Genomic DNA, 16,577 nt, shown 5'->3' on the forward strand with positions numbered 1-16,577 from the left:
ATTATAATGTTTCATATTCTGTCTAGTGCTTAGTTAGACTACTTGTTCTGGAGTATTTTACACATTTAACATTAACATGTTTAACACCATACAGCAATAACTAGAGGTTTAACATTGCAGTATTTACATTTATCAATGAAATATGAAAACATTTCTTCACATCACTGAAGGTCCCTTTGGCTTATATCTGTTCATCAAAATCCATGTCACAAACAGCAGGTTAATATGAATAAAATAATATAGTTGCAGGGTAACCATGGAACAGGCCCTCTTGTGACATGGTGAGCATGAGGAAGCAGCCATAACCCCTTTGTAAATATATGACAGCAGTAATAATCCCATGGAAAGCACTTTAATGTGCTGGAACATAGTAATGGTAAAAGGAAACCATTCAGGAGCGTATATAGACCAATACAAACAGACATTCACTTTAACCACCCCCTTACTCATGTTATTTATCAAACCATCTTGCAAAATATATCTATATATATGGAAGAATGTGTGAGACACCTGTTTATCAGACAGGTCAATGCGACTTACGAGTGATTTTAAGTTAATTTCTAAAGTGGTCGCTGGAGTAAGCATGAGGGAAGCAGTCATATCACTGTAAGCAGTGTTTTAAATGCTGGGACGTGGGTCAGGGGTGTGTGGGTCAATGACAGGGAGAGATATATAGCATAGAGAGAGAGAATAGGACACTGCTACATCATTATACCACCCAGCTTATATAGACATATTCACTTTAACCACCTTCTGACACAATTCTGCTGTTAAAATGACATAAGCATTGCAAAGCTGTTATAACCAACGCAACAATGTCTTAGGCCGTGGAAGTCTGGAAAGGGACAGACATGCTCAATGTGTTCACTTTCATTTGTGTGTGTGTGTGTGCGCACCAGAGAGATAGAGAGCATAGAAACCAGAAAATGACCCAGGCAAAGCTAGTTCGGCCGGCCCACGATCAGAAATAATGTTGGTGCCCTCGCTGGATTGGACCCGGGGTATCCTATGTGACAGGCTGTCTTTAACCACTATTCCACTGAGCAATAAGTGTGTGGTGTTCTACATTGTTAAACCAGTAGTTGAAACTTCACTGTTCTGGAAACTGGTTGCCTACATTAGCTAACATCAAACCCAACAACAGGTATAACAGGATTGATACCCTACGTTCAACGCGTTAAATTAGAAAGAGGTTACTGTAGAGACCGATTGGGACATACTACCTCGTCATAAAATTGCGTCATGACATTAGAGACGCGTTGTTAATCTCACCCATCAGTCAAACCAAGTTTGATTACCATTAAGCATTGTGTTAAACTGACTAACGTTTCTAATTAAGTTCACTTCATTTCCATCACAATTATTTTCAGCGAACTTTATGGCTTTTGCCGCTCGCTGTTTTAACAGCTTATTAGCCAGTAATAGGCTTACTAGTATCTACTAACTTACTACTTGGAATAGTCATTAGAATTGAGCAATTGCTAGCTAGCAAGACTGAATATGAACTTGACATTGCCAAATAATTTAATTTCATTGCACAACAATGTTAGTTTCTCTTTAATTTGTGAATTACACTGATACAATAACTATCAATATGCATTACAATAACTGACTTTCATCGTGAAAAGACGAGAGAATCGTGGAAACCTATCCTCTTTTACTGCACAAGGGGTTGTTGTCTATAGCACCCCAAAAAGCATGCACAGGTGCACTTCAAAAATCCACCAGAAATAGATGCTTTAATCGTAAGTTTTGATTTAGGCTTACTATAACATAGCTACTGAAGCTTGTAGCCAGCAACGTTTTAGACTGTACCGGACAAATCCTAATAACTGCTTTATTTGGTCAATGGTGTGAATAGAACCACAGGCCACTGCATGGAAATCCACCTTACTAACCACTACGCTATTTAACAACGAGTAGCCAATCAGTTGGTCACGCGGGCTGGCAAAAGGTAGAATTACCATTAGTTCTTCATAATCATGTAAATTGTCCACCATATTTTAGTCTATCCCTTATTCCACATCACCATACCCAAAGGCATATATGGGACAATTGTATAGTCAGGCAAGTCAATTGGACTGTAAATTGATATTTTGTCTGAAAATTATATTCCTCCAATAATTCACTAACCAAAAGTTTACAAACCATGCATTATTCAGCTCTGTCCCCGGCTGTAGTGAGCATTCTTAGCATTGTCCAAATCCATGAATGGAAACTAATCGTCCCACTACAGCAAAGCTGCATTGTAAGCTGAAAACGACTCCAAAACACTTCAAACTACATTTAGTAATATGTCGCGGTAGCATCGATTTTTAACTGTACACTGACCAAACACCCGGCGGAATTTGGTCAATCCAAACCAGCAATAGCGAACTATTTCCAACAGCCACTCACACAGCTTGTGCGCTTCGGCGATGACATCTTCGGGGTGGGAGTGAACTTTAACCTCCAGAAGGTTTTCTTTAGCTGGCCCATTATTACGAATATCGTAAATGGACTTTTATTTGTATAGTTGTGGAAAATGCCGCAATCGTGTTTTGTTTGCAAAGAAAGAATACAAGGAACCTGGGAGAGGAGACAGGGCAACGAGTGAAACACCAATCTTAATCCAGACATGTAACACTTCAATCTACCATTGACATATAATTTAGTTAGATATACAGGTATATTGACTCTTGTAAAAGCTACTTAACGGGTTAAATAAATGAAATCATATACATTTGGCGTCTACCATTATCTGATTAGCTTTGTTGACATCAATTGAATAGAAAGGTTTATCTAAAGCCTCTGAGTCAACGTTTGTGCACCAAAAACAATGGACAAGATGGTAGGTTTACATTCAAGGGGTTTAGCAGATAAGCGCAGTTCCGATACACATGAAAATTAGACTTCTGGCATGTTGCTTATCATACTATAAATTATGCAAAAGCACAATATTTAGCCTGATGCACAACAGGCCTAAACAGTGCATTTTAGATGTACAATCACGTTATGAAACTTAAAAACATAGTTGGCCAAAATACGTTCATCAGATAAATGCCTGCCTGTTCCGCTACGTCCAGCAAAGTATACCTAGATTACTGCTTGAATCAAATCAGACAGATAGCAGTTCTGCCTATAAACAGACCGTCTGATCAAGACATTGGGCATGGACTTGACCATATATACAAAAAATACCTAGTATACAAGAGACATTCTAAAACGTACTCCTCAGAAAATTAATTTGCAAGGGGTTTGCTAACAACTAGTTTGTCTTGCTAGGTTGGACATACACTTTGATGCTAAATGTACGTTTGCCTGATATATTTTTATGCTTAAAAAGGAAAACACTAGCAATTAATTGCCCGTGTATGGAATATACTATCCAAATAAATAGCAGTGCCTTACACATTTGTTTGCTAATGTTAGGTTGCTACTTACTATTTTGAGAGCTGGCCATTGGGTCCCTCTGGCCAAGAACGTCTTTTCCAGTGAATTTGTGGAATGTAAAAAAATTACATAAAGTCTCCAGCACCCCAGGAGTCACGAGGGGGGCAAAATCCGGATGATCAACCACACATCTTGGAACAAGTTCAGCTTCAGGGACTGGATCATTCATGGTCTCTGCAACTGGAATAAATAGTTCCAAATCGTTGCAACAAAAGCATTCCCTTTCGGTTAGCTTTAGATTGTACGATCCACAGCTACACCACCATCCTCTGAACATTCTGGGTAAGGGTTGGGGATTAACTGGTCCACCATCTCCCCCATCGCTAGCTGCTGTTTTAGCTTCTAACTCGTCAATTCATCCCCTGTGTATTCTGGTTCAAACAATTTCTAAACCCCGGAAAAGTGTTCTTCCTGGTCGTATTTATGTATTTTCCTTCGTCTCTCAAGCAAGTAAATGTTGACCGTCCTTTGGTGAATATCAACAATTAAACCGGTAACTTGCTTCCTAGCTAGCGAATACTAATGTCCGTTTATTGTGACTAAACACCTCCACATCACGAAAGAATGGGCAGATTGATGCAACGGTCAACAAAACTGACCGGTAAACACAGGAAGAACCAGTTCATTTGAAATGACAAATATATCTTTTTTCGAGGAATAGAACATCGTGCTCTTTGTGTTAAACAATACCACTTGTCTTAGTTTGGAGTAGCTTTCCGCTTACAATGTAGCTTTGCTGTAGTGGGACGATTAGTCTCCATTCATGAATTTGGATTCTAAGTGAATTTTTATATAAATGATTTTTAGCCTAACTATCCCATTAAGAGATTTTTTATGTGGTTGATGGAGTTAACATGAGGTGCTAACTCTAAGTCACTATTCAGCCATTTTGTGACATGGAAACTAGATATGGTCATTCTTTGTTTGGGTTGACTGTTGACCCTATCCGATCTAAGGTTCATGAGCATTTTACAGGCATTTATTAGCATTAGCTTGATTAAAATTTATATCGAATTACAACCGTGTGCAGTTTTGCACCTTTTAATCTATCAACAAACAAATAAACATAGTGAGACACTGAGTGTCATCCACATCCTCATTCAATATCAACTGCATAGCTCATTTTGGCACAAAAAGTTTATGCATCCATAATTTTTACACTGGTCAGCCATTTTGTCCGCCATCTTGTATTATATCTCTTAGCTTTTAACACCCAGGGGCTCTGACAGAGATTGCCAGGAGAACTGTGTGGAACATATGACGCACACCGTACAAAGGAAAGAGGCAGTGTGGACAATGCTCCACTAGTCCTTGAATGTGTGTTCAAGACAGGTGAATCACACCCCACAGCAGTCAGTGACTGATTTAGAAGAATCACAAGGGCCAGACAGGAAAGACAGATGGTGAAATTAGGGGAGGGAAATCAGAGTGGGTGAAGTTTGAGGGTGGGGATGAAGGAGGGGTTAAACATGGGGCAGAATTTGGGGTAAATGACCTAAACAAATCAGATAAGACAGCTGTCCTATGATGCCAGCCCTTGCGCCAGTTCTTTTTTCGAGGCATCTGCAAAAAAGACAGAATAAGTTAGCATTAACACATGTAAGTTCAATATTTTTACTCATGTCCAATTGTTTACCTAATTAACTCTCAGCAGGTATTTAATGTTTCCTTTTTAAATACCTATTCAGGGATCGACAATAATGATGGCCCTGGGCAGAGGCGCAGCTTAAATGGGTACACGGCACCCAATCAGAGGGGCCCACAAGAAGTTTCTTACGGTTGAAGAAATAATCACATGCAGAATAAAATGTTATGATTTTTTGCTAGATACTATTTAGTTGACATTGAAGTAATAAACATACATTTGTTTTGTTATTCCATAATGTATTTGGATGATCAGCCAATGTGTGACCATGGGGCTGTAACCAGTGTTGCCAGATAGGATTTTATAGAATAAATAATGTCGAGTCTGCAGGTTAATTGGCCAGTATATTGTCAGTGAAATATGGCAACTCTGGGTGTAATGTCGGGTCTTGTTGGCTCATTTGCTAAGGATTTGAATGGTCGAAAATAGCTAACTTAAGTAACAAAACAAAAATGGAAGGTAGATTTGTCTACCTCTCAGGGGAAAGAAAAGCAATACATTAGAAAAATATAATGTGCCCTTAAAAAACATTTTTAAGTAAAGTTGTTGTGCAGCAGAAGCATGACGAGATGGAAAGATCTGATGTTACAATGAGCAGCATCGCAGCTTAAAGCGAAGGGGGAGATACAGTTATAATCCAGGTCCAACAGCAGCTAGCAGCAAAGTTTTGTAACTACAGGTACGTTTTGTTGTAGCTCCATGACTAAGGTTTATAACCATGGGAGAGAAAGCTAAGCTCCACCCCTGGCCTCGGGCCACTGAAAAGTAAAGTCAGGACTAACAAAACTAGCAGCTCAATGTCCAGATCAGGTTATTGCAAAGAAATTGGAGATTGAAAAAAACAATAATCCCATTACAAACTCAACATTCCCTAGCAGTTTCGTAATCTGGCACATGCACAAATCTACCTTGCAGCTCCTTGCATGCACTGTTGGCTAATCAAGAGTTGAGTGGTGATGTGGTGAACGCGTGGCTGGTATATCTTTTTTTAATGACATTTAAAAACTCACACGAGTCACTCAAGTGAAGACTGCAGCAAAAGATAACTATGTGCGCAAAGAAAGTGCAAATTTTTACCTCAGACTAAAAATGATTTACCTGTTTCAACTTCGATGGAACTCAGATGCACTGTGTCTTCTGTTGGCTAGAGCGGACAAATGTGGGTCATTTTACAAAAGCACTGACAGATTTCACAAACAGTCCCATCCTAGGTAGCCAGCTAACGTTAGATTCTCAGTTTATTTTCCCAAATAATTTCAGAGACATTCTACAGGAGCTTCTTAAAAAAAAATGTTTACTACTAATTTAGACTGCTTTACTTAGGTGTACAAATTGTATACCCTTATTCTTTAAAATATTCACCATCCAGAAATAATGATATGCTGAAAATGACAAACCTGCCAAAATGAGAAAAAAAGAATAAATAAACCAATACATATATGTATACATAAAAAATATAAAAGGTATTGATCAATATAATTTCCCTATTTATTTAATTCCTTCATAATTTATTTCCATATTTATTTTTATGTTCATTTCCATAATCTTATTTCTGTATTTATTTCCGTATTTCCTTGTCCTTAAGCTAATGAGTGGGCGGGACTTTAGCAGTCAGACTTAGCAATCAAGCCACAAGCAGCAGATAGAATCAGACTGATACGGGTGAGCGCTGTTTTAGATCCTTGGCGCGTCTCCATGTTCCCGATCACTATTCCCAGTTTAAGCACATGCATGCATTGTTTGTGCATAGGTGACATGAATAAGGTATCAAGTGCAGTTTTCAGAAAAACACGTTTTCACCAAGTGAATAGGCTACTAGAACGGCTTTTGCAAAAAAATAAACAGGCATTGAAATTTGGGTTAAATTTTAATAATCGTATTAAAACATTTGCTTGTCATCTTCACCACTCTTTCCGATTCGATTTTAGCTTGTTCTCGCATTAGATCGACATTAGATCATTTTGATATAGCATCTCGACATTAGATCATTTTGTCACACATTAACATTACGCCAAGTTTGAATATTTAGCTGTACACCATTCAGCATTGTGATACACTGATTAACGATTCTTAAGTTTACCTCCATCACAAACAGCATGAACTGTATGGCTTTTGCCACAGGCCGTTTTAACAGCTTATTAGCCAGTAATAGGCTTACTAGTATCTTACTTACTACTTGAACTTAACACAGCCAAAGCTATTTCATGGCACATAAACGTTCGTTTACAATACAATAACTATCAATAAAGGTGACAATAACTGACTTTTTGTGAGATGTGATGGCAATTTCATCGATCAGAACTCTTAAAGGAGGAAGTACAGAGACAAAATTCTCTTGCACAATTAATCGTTTATTTGCAAATAGAGAGACGCGTATAAAATTTACTGCCCACGTTTTTTTTCATCTAGTCTATATTACCCCCAAAATCATGCACGGATGCATACTTCGAAAATCCACCAAAAATAATTGCAATATAACTGTGAACAGTTTTATTTTAGGCTTACTATAACGTAGCTACTGAAGGTTGTAGCCAGTGAAGTTTTTGTCTATCCTGACCCAAAAAGCATGCACAGACTTGTACTTCGAAAATCCACCAGATATAGTCGCAACATAACCTTGAACAGTTTTATTTTAGGCTTACTATAACGTAGCTACTGAAGGTCGTAGCCAGCCAAGTTTTTATCTATCCAAAACAAAGCATTGCTTTGACTGTCACGAGATTTGAACGGGGGAGACCAATTGGTTGCAAGTCCACATCTCTAACCACTACACTATTTAACAAGGGGTAGTCAGTCAGTAAGAGACATTCACTCTTTTAGTCCAGCGCCGCTTCCATGTGTATTGCATAGTATTTATTGCATAGTATTTATGTAAACAGCAACTGCTTCTATCAGCTCTCATGTCTCATATCACATGCAAATCTATGGTATAAATATTTTGATTTTTTTTTAATTCAGTTCAGACCAAATACAGTCTGGGCAAGTAGATATCAGACCCACTATCTTTCCATTTAAAACACTAATGCTGTTGAAAATGATAAAGGTATGTCAATGAGAAGCCAACTTACTGGACTGTGACAAGTGCCATGTCATAATTTGCCCTTTTGCTCATCAAAGAGCAACATTAATTAGGCATTTTCAGCATGTCATTATTTCTGGTTGGAGACTTTTTTTATATTGGAAGATAAAATGTGCAGTGTAAATCTCAGTAAAGCAGTGTAAATTATACAGTACAAAAAAAATACAACAGTGGAACGTCTCTAAAACACATCCAATGTACAAACGTAAACTTTCTAAAGTGGATGTAAACAATGAAGGCACCTCTTTCCCTGTCTACAAGCAGTTACTTTCATTCATGCAGCTTTATAAAACCGTCGTGTATATTACATTATTAAAATATATGAAAAAGTAATTTAGCCTATGATTCAAACTTTTTTAATACAATCAGTAGCTCGAAATCAAATTCACCACTTGAATGAATGACAAATGAATTGAAATCGGTCTAAGATAAAGAACATGTAAAAGCTCCGTCTGTCTGTTGACGTCTCTTCTACGCCCTGGCGGTTGGTAACGTAGTATTACTTTGACTATTCTGAACCCTTTTGCGTTCCATAAATTTCAAGTACTACAAGTCACTCTGGTTTATATTCTCTTCTTAAGCAACCGTAGGAAAAACAAGCAAACTTGGCTAGCTAACGCTGCTACCTAAATAGCTAACTACATACAATAGGTTGGCGTCTTCAATGCAAAACAACTACAGTACCTAGCACATTGCCATATGCAAAACACATGCATGCTGCCAACTCACCATATTATTTAGCGATGGAGGCTTCAACATTTTATACGTAAACATACTTACCCAGATTGCTCAACTTTGCTGTATTCACGCCAAGGCCCTGTCGCCTGAACGAAACCACTAAGGGATGCTACTTTTCCCTATTGTCTTCTGAAAAGGATCTGTGCGTGATTGCAAGTCTTATTCATTGGTGTTTAACGGCGGTTGGGAACCAACGATAATGGTGCATTACCGCCACCTACTGTGCTGGTGTGTGGGTCAGCGAGAGGACGTATATCCGACCAACCAACCCCTTATTCCTCCAGTAAATAAACAATATGCTGTCACTAACATCTACTGCGGTACACCTTAGCAAATTGTTCACACTAATCTCCTGAATCCCATACTCTCACTCCCTCATACTCACCCTCTCTCTTTCATAGTGTCCACCCTGCTCCAACATATGTTCCAGTCTCCTCAACGTCACAATAGTCACACTACCCCGTTGGATGTTTCCCTATCCTATACAATGAACCATTTTATCTACCAGGTGAATGCACACAAGGCTGCTGGTCCTGATGGTGTCCCCGGGCATATGCTCAGGGCATGTGCTAGGCAGCTGGCTGAGGTCTTTACCTCAGATTTTCAACCTGTCACTGGCCAAGGTGGTTATCCCAACGTGCTTCAAGACTGCAACCATTGTGCCAGTCGATTGCATCTAGCCTGAATGACTTCCGACCATCGCACTCACCCCTACAAATCATGAAGTGCTTCAAACGACTGGTTTTGGCCCACATTAAGTCCTGCCTCCCCCAACACTGGATCTGGCTGATAGCCAGTGTGGGCCATCAGCCCAACCTTCCTGAGCTCACGTTAAGAGGTGTGAAACTCTGAGCAAACTGGAGTGTGACATTTAGTGGACATTTATCTGTAGTCTTTGGATTTCCCCTATTCCTCATAAAAGGCAGAATAGGCTGATATGCTTTATTGTACTGTATGGGTTATGGATCAAACTTCACAAGAACACTGTATAAATTGTTCTTGTTGCATGTCTGACAAAAATTGTCAGCAATGCCCCGTCCATTCGATAACACCTCATCCATTCGAAAGTGGGGCAGTTCCTGTCCTTTGTGTTCATTGTGTTTGCCAAGATAAAGTAATGCTAATGACTATTTGGGGGAGTGTTTTAGATATGTCTGATTTTAGGATAAATAGCCATGTCTCCAAAAAGTTATTGGACTTTGTCCTTGTTAAAGAGACCTCCCAACACGTTGTGATGTAGTAATATTTAACAGTTTGTCATCATTAAAGAGACCTCCCAAATTTCATTTGTAGTAATTTGTTGTAGTCATATTTAGTCCATCTTTAACAAAAGCTCCTAGCACACCTTCGTGCTATAGTGTGTCTTATGGTATACTTAGTAGACTTTTAGACTAGTTGGGATGACGTAGAATTATGTTGGTATGTAAGTATATTTTATATTTATTACTTGATTGGAATACATTTAAATAATTTATTCTAATCAAGTAATTAATGTGGAATATAGATTACTACATTTTTGACATGCATTTTCTGGATTTTTTTGTTGTTATTTTGTCTCACTGTTCAAATAAATCTACCATTAAAATTATAGACTGATAATTTATTTGTCAGTGGGCAAATGTACATAATCAGTAGGGGATTAAATAAATGTATTTCTGCACCTGCCTGCTCCACATTGGGTTAATAATCTGGCTAAATAAGGGATTGAAAATATGGAAATGGATGTCCACCAAAAACATTATGATTGATGAATGGCTTATTACTATTTACATTTCTATTACCATTTACTGTTCTATTAGAATATTATTTTGTATGTACCATTCACAGGCATATTACACTCATATTATATTTATAATATTCAATACTCCTACCCATATTGTTCATATTTCCCACTCTACACTCTTTAAAATTGCTACTAGTTTACATTGTTATGTATATTATTGCTATATCTTTGCTTTATGTATTTCTGTCACAAGAATTTCATTGTTCAGAATGACACAATTTTGAACTTGAACTTATTACCATTTACATTTCTATTACCATTTACATTTTTTTTTAATCTAGTTGTATTAGACACTAAGCCTTTTATATGTTTTGATCCTGCCCTGTTTACTTGCCATGAAACCTCAAAACGTGTTTTCAAAACACCCCTAAAACTCAAATATTTACATCAAAGAGCGGCTCTGGGTTACTCAGAGTTTTCCTTTTTACATGTTTAGCACTTTCAAATGCATTTTATGTAAAAAAAAAAAGATATATATGTTTTACTCAATCTTATGCAAATCATCTTTAGCACAAAAAAGAATGTTTCATGTTGAAATGCAAACAGGTACTGTACTGAAAGGTTTCATTCAAGTCTGTGGGTTAATTAACCTAAATTCCTTTCTAATAAAGTATTTGGTGTCCTCTTAGTCCCCAAATATTACTCTTACTTCTCTTTAACACTCTCACTAATTATAATTATTGGCAATTAATACGCATATTCAAGATGACATGATGTGAAGCATACACCTTATATTTTTAAGTAACAAAAACAAAGAAACAGACATTCAATTAGACTATTGTTAGGTAATTTCTCTCATGGCATGTTTTATTGGTAAGTAGATGTGATTATGACAGTGGCTGATTTCAAATATATAAAAACTTCAGTAAGTGTCCCACATACACCTTTTTCTGCTCCATGGCATGCTCACAGTTGATTTATTTACACATTTCCAGACAAACCAAGCATACATTCATTAAACATGAACTGTTCTTCAACAACTTCAAAGACTGAAAAGTGAATTCTCGTTGAAGTCTCATTTCTCCCTATGACTAAATTCTGAAAATGCTTCATATTCGTGTTCAGACCTGTATACTAGTAAGAACCACTCCATGTATGTACTGTCCCCTGGAGAAGCAAATATACATTGAATTTAAGTCCAACTGGGTAACCACATTCCCCCCTTCAGCATGCTGGCAACGGTCAGGCTAGGGATGTTCCACTGTTACCATGCCTTCACCTGCCTAGTGTGAAGCGGGGTTACTCCTCAGTCTGTTCCTCCTCTTGGTACAATGCGACAGAGATGGATCTGTAAGGGTCCAGAACCATCCGGGCACAGCGCACTATGGTGAATAATAGGAAGGAACAAAGAAGGAATACGAAGAATAGGGCAAATCCCAGGTCCACATCCACCTCAAACCTGGCCTTCGGCAGGAGAGGAGGGTCCATAGTGGATCGGATTCAAATGACGCAGGTGAAAATACTGATGCAGGTCAAATGCACTTCTTTTTTCCTCAAATTTATTTTGTTACCTTTGTTTTGTTGTGTTCATTTTTTATATATTTACACTGTACAACTCTTGTTGAATTGAGTTTAAAAAAGGTATTCATATTCAGCCTTCCTTCTAGGTCTTTTCAGTTTCCTGTTCAGTTTAATTTGTGTTAGTCTCCTCTTGCTTCAGTGTCTTTCCCTCATGACTCCAGAACTCAGGGTCCAGCTCCAGCCCTGTCTATCTACCTCTCTCTATCTTTTCTCTCTCACTTCTTCTCTCTCTCTCTCTGTATATCACACACACTCAGCCTCTCTGGCTTTCTCCCCTTTTCTCTCTTTATCTGGTCACTTACTAGAAAGATCCTCCTTTATTTGGATAGGGTCGATTTACTCTGTCCTTGTGTTGAGTCTGTCTCTAGTGGCATCAGAGCACAGAAGGCAATCTGCATCTTTACAGTCAGGATCAGTTTCCCTCTCAAGTGAATTGCTACCAAGGCATCATATCCTCTTTCTCTTCTTCTACCGTTCTTGATCAGCTTTTCTCTCAATTTGATAATTTTCGTTTTAGACTAAGTCTAAGACTTTTTACCAATCTTATCATATATCTATGTTTTTTTCTGTCTCTCTCAGCTTCTCTCTTTACTCACCATCCCTCCAATAGTTAACCAAGCTAGCTCTTCTATGTACTTTTGCGTGGAGAGGATACTTGTTGTCACACCTGTCTCAGGTAATGTTATCTCTACAGGAAGGTGGTGTATTACATTGTAAACACAGCTACAATGTCTGCCAGTTGTAATAGCAGTAATGATTACACAAAAACACATGCACACATGTTTATAACCGCTGGGACTATTTTGGAACTCTTGGTTACCAAAAGTCAACTGACATTTACATGGTTACATGGTTCCTGGGGAGTTCAAGAGCCCTGCTAGCTGTTGATGGTTCCTGGGGAGTTCTAGAGCCCTGCTGGGTGTTGATGTTTCCTGGGGAGTTCCAGGGCCCTGCTGGGTGTTGATGTTCCCTGGGGGGTTCCAGGGCCCTGCTGGGTGTTGATGGTCCCTGGGGAGTTCCAGATAATCTGCTGGGTGTTGATGGTCCCTGGGGAATTTCAGAGCCCTGCTGAGTGTTGATGGTCCCTGGGGAGTTCTAGAGCCCTGCTGGGTGTTGATGTTTCCTGGGGAGTTCCAGGGCCCTGCTGGGTGTTGATGTTCCCTGGGGGGTTCCAGGGCCCTGCTGGGTGTTGATGGTCCCTGGGGAGTTCCAGATAATCTGCTGGGTGTTGATGGTCCCTGGGGAATTTCAGAGCCCTGCTGGGTGTTGATGGTCCCTGGGGAGTTCCAGAGCCCTGCTGAGTGTTGATGGTACCTGGGGAGTTCCAGAGCCCTGCTGGGTGTTCTAATCTCAGCTATGGCCTGATGGACACCAATCCCTTCCTTAACTATTGATGAGACACATTGGTGCCAAGTATGCTTGAGTATGTCTGTCTGTCCGTCCCAGGTGGATGGGGAGTTGGGTCCAGGAGAGGTGGATAGGTGTCATTAACCAAAGAGAGAGTGAGAGTGAGTTTGTGGGGGGCAGAATTAAGCAGTAGGAGTATAATTCTCATGTTGTATTCATCATGTTTTGGCCAATAACAATGTCACACAGGCTGAATGTCACACAGAAGATAATAACATGTAACACACACATCCAGGTACAGTGCCACCAAAGTTATAGTAGTGTCCAAGCTTAGGAGTAATACTATCTACCCTACAAAAACACCTCCAGCATTCACTCCATCCGCTTCACCCCCAGGCTGTGAGAAGAGGAGAGGAAACTGATCCTTGGAGCTGGCCATAGATCTCTGTTTCTTTTGACCACTGGTAAAGGAGGAAGAGACGGAAAACAGATACAACCCAATTAAGGCAGAGCTGTCTTTTGTTTCTTTGCCAATTAAGTAACACAGACAACATGTATAAGAATGAATGGATGGATGATAGATAAAATACGGTGTCGGAAAGTATTGGAATGGAATGGGAATAAACAAAAAAGATGTAAAAATACAGTAACCAACTCAAAGACGCAACAAACTAGATAACCATGAGTAGGAGTAGCAAAGTCGCATAGTTAAGGGCAGCAATTGTTGCCTATGTTATGTCATCTCTGCTAAAAATAAGCAAAATCCAGTTACATACCTAAGAAACACAAGTAACAAAAATAAGAATATATTGTGACAGATGAGGTTGTTGCAAAGTTATAGTATTGGTGGAGTGGGCTACTAAGTACTGCAACTTGTAAATAGTTGGGTGTTTGAAATGTGTTCCTGTTTGATTAATGTTGTCATTATAGTGGGTGACCACTGCTGGAGGGTCACTGCTCCTTTTCCGGTTCAGTGGAAGAACACTGTTTTGTAGTGTCTGAACTCTGACCGGGAAAGGAAGTAGGCCATCTTGGTTATGTTGGGTAAAAGGATGTGTGAACTAGGAAGGAAAAATAAGTGTATCTGTAGAGTACAGAATGCAAACGAAGCTGACTGGCAACAGGCTCAGGTACCCACTTAAATAAACTTAAATAAATATATATCCACTAATGAACCAAAACATTACTCACAGGTGAAGCGTATAACATTGATCATCTCCTAAAAAGGGTACATGTCAAGGTCTGGGTAGATTAGATGGTGAGTGAACAATCTGTTCTCGTAGTCAGTGTGTTGGATGCAGGAGAAATGGGCAGGAAAGACCAGAACGGACGACTGTGTCAGAGTATCTCAGTAACGGCATGGTGTGTGCTCCCAGTCTGCAGTTGTGAGTACCTACAGACAGTGGTCCGAGGAGGGACAAACACGACAGGGTGTTGGACCCCCAAGGCTCATCGATGCGCGAGAGCAACAAACTATATCCTGTCTGGTCCGAACTGACAGAAGGTTGTTAATGATGGTATGTGTCAACAAGATGGAATGTGTCACAACACCCAGGGCATCGCACCCTGCTGGGTATGAGGCTGCGTAGCCACAGACCACAATAGCGCCTGGAATGGGCATGTAAGTGTTGCAACTTGACCTTGCAGCAGTGGAAGATGGTCGCCTGGTCTGAGGAGTCCTGTTTTCTATTACATCATGTGGACAGCCCTGTACCTGTGCACAGTTTACCTGGGGAAATGATGGCACTAGGATGCACTGTAGGAAGACGACAAGCCGGTGGAGGGAGTGTGATGCTCTGGGTAATGTTCTGCTGGGAAACCCTGGGTCTGAGCATTCATGTGGACGTACATTTGACATGTGCCACCTACCTAAATTGTTGCAGAACAGGTACACCACTTCATGTTAATGGTATTCCCTGATGGCAGTGGCCTCTTTCAGCAGGACAATGTGCCCTGCCACACTGCACACATTGTTCAGGAATGGTTTGAGGAACATGATGAAGAGTTCAAGTTGTTGGCCTGGCCTCCAAATTCTCCAGATTTTATACGATTGAACATCTCTGGGATGTGCTGGACCAAAAAGTCAGATCCATGGCGACTCCACCTCGCAACTTACAGGACTTGAAGGATCTGCTGCTTATGTCTTGGTGTCAGATACCACAGGACACTTTCAGGGGTCTTGTAGAGTCCATGCCTCAGTGGGTCGCCACTGTTTTGGTGGCACGCAGAGGACCAACAGCATATTATAACTGTGTTGGCTAATCAGTCTTTGTTGCTTTGCAAAAGTATTCAGAACCTCTCTTGGGCCATTCTCTGGTATTCCGCGCACTTATTTTTTCAAGAAGAAAAATGCTTCCTGAAAACGTGCAACTGCCCCACACAAGGCCACATACAAGGGCACCAGCCAGTGGTCCTCTGAAATCTGGAAAACAATCACCTAGGATGCACTGTTGCCATTGTCTCACAAACCAAGGAAATCTATTAAATCCAAGTGAATTGAAATGCTACCGTCACCAACTACACAGCCACATTACATAGTTCACTCATGAAAGCCAACGATTGGCCAGCTCAATCCAATATGCTGTGACAAAAATCTGTTCTCACTTCACTTTTGCAAATTACAATTAGTGGAAAAAATATCACAATTGGCCTCCATGTTTTAACATAGCCTATTTAGCTAAGACATGCCAGAGGGGTCTCCTTGTTCTGTGTAATGTGAGGTGTTTCATAATCTAGGGTACACTGTGATAACCACACACCAACCCTTTAATCTATGATTTACTCACTATCTGCCTCATCTCTCCTCTGTCCTTGTTGGCCTCAATTTGAAAAAAGTAATTGAGGAGAGGCAGCGAGGACAGTGAACTTGCACAATACCCTTGCATGAAATTACATGCTCCTGTGGGTACTGCACCCTACAGTAGAGTGCAAACATCACACCGACCAGCTACATTATCACACCGACCAGCTACATTATCACACCGACCAGCTACATTATCACACAGACCAGCTACATTATCACACAGATCAGC

At 39.9% G+C, this 16,577-nt stretch overlaps 1 protein-coding gene across 1 annotated transcript in view; it reads right to left on the reverse strand.

Moving 5' to 3' along the window:
• The window catches only part of setdb1b (SET domain bifurcated histone lysine methyltransferase 1b), a 31,875-nt gene extending 22,807 nt beyond the window's left edge, over positions 1-9,068 (reverse strand). The window contains exons 1-3 of the mRNA XM_029115681.2: positions 8,937-9,068; positions 6,176-6,221; positions 4,928-4,995 (exon numbers count right to left, since the gene is read on the reverse strand). Coding sequence (XP_028971514.1) covers positions 4,928-4,995 — 68 coding nt within the window. The 5' untranslated portion in view covers positions 6,176-6,221; positions 8,937-9,068. The remainder of the gene's footprint in view (positions 1-4,927; positions 4,996-6,175; positions 6,222-8,936) is intronic.
• Between the last annotated feature and the right edge of the window lie 7,509 nt (positions 9,069-16,577).

The sequence above is a fragment of the Esox lucius genome, chromosome 20, assembly GCF_011004845.1.
Source record: "Esox lucius isolate fEsoLuc1 chromosome 20, fEsoLuc1.pri, whole genome shotgun sequence".
Lineage (NCBI taxonomy): Eukaryota > Metazoa > Chordata > Actinopteri > Esociformes > Esocidae > Esox > Esox lucius.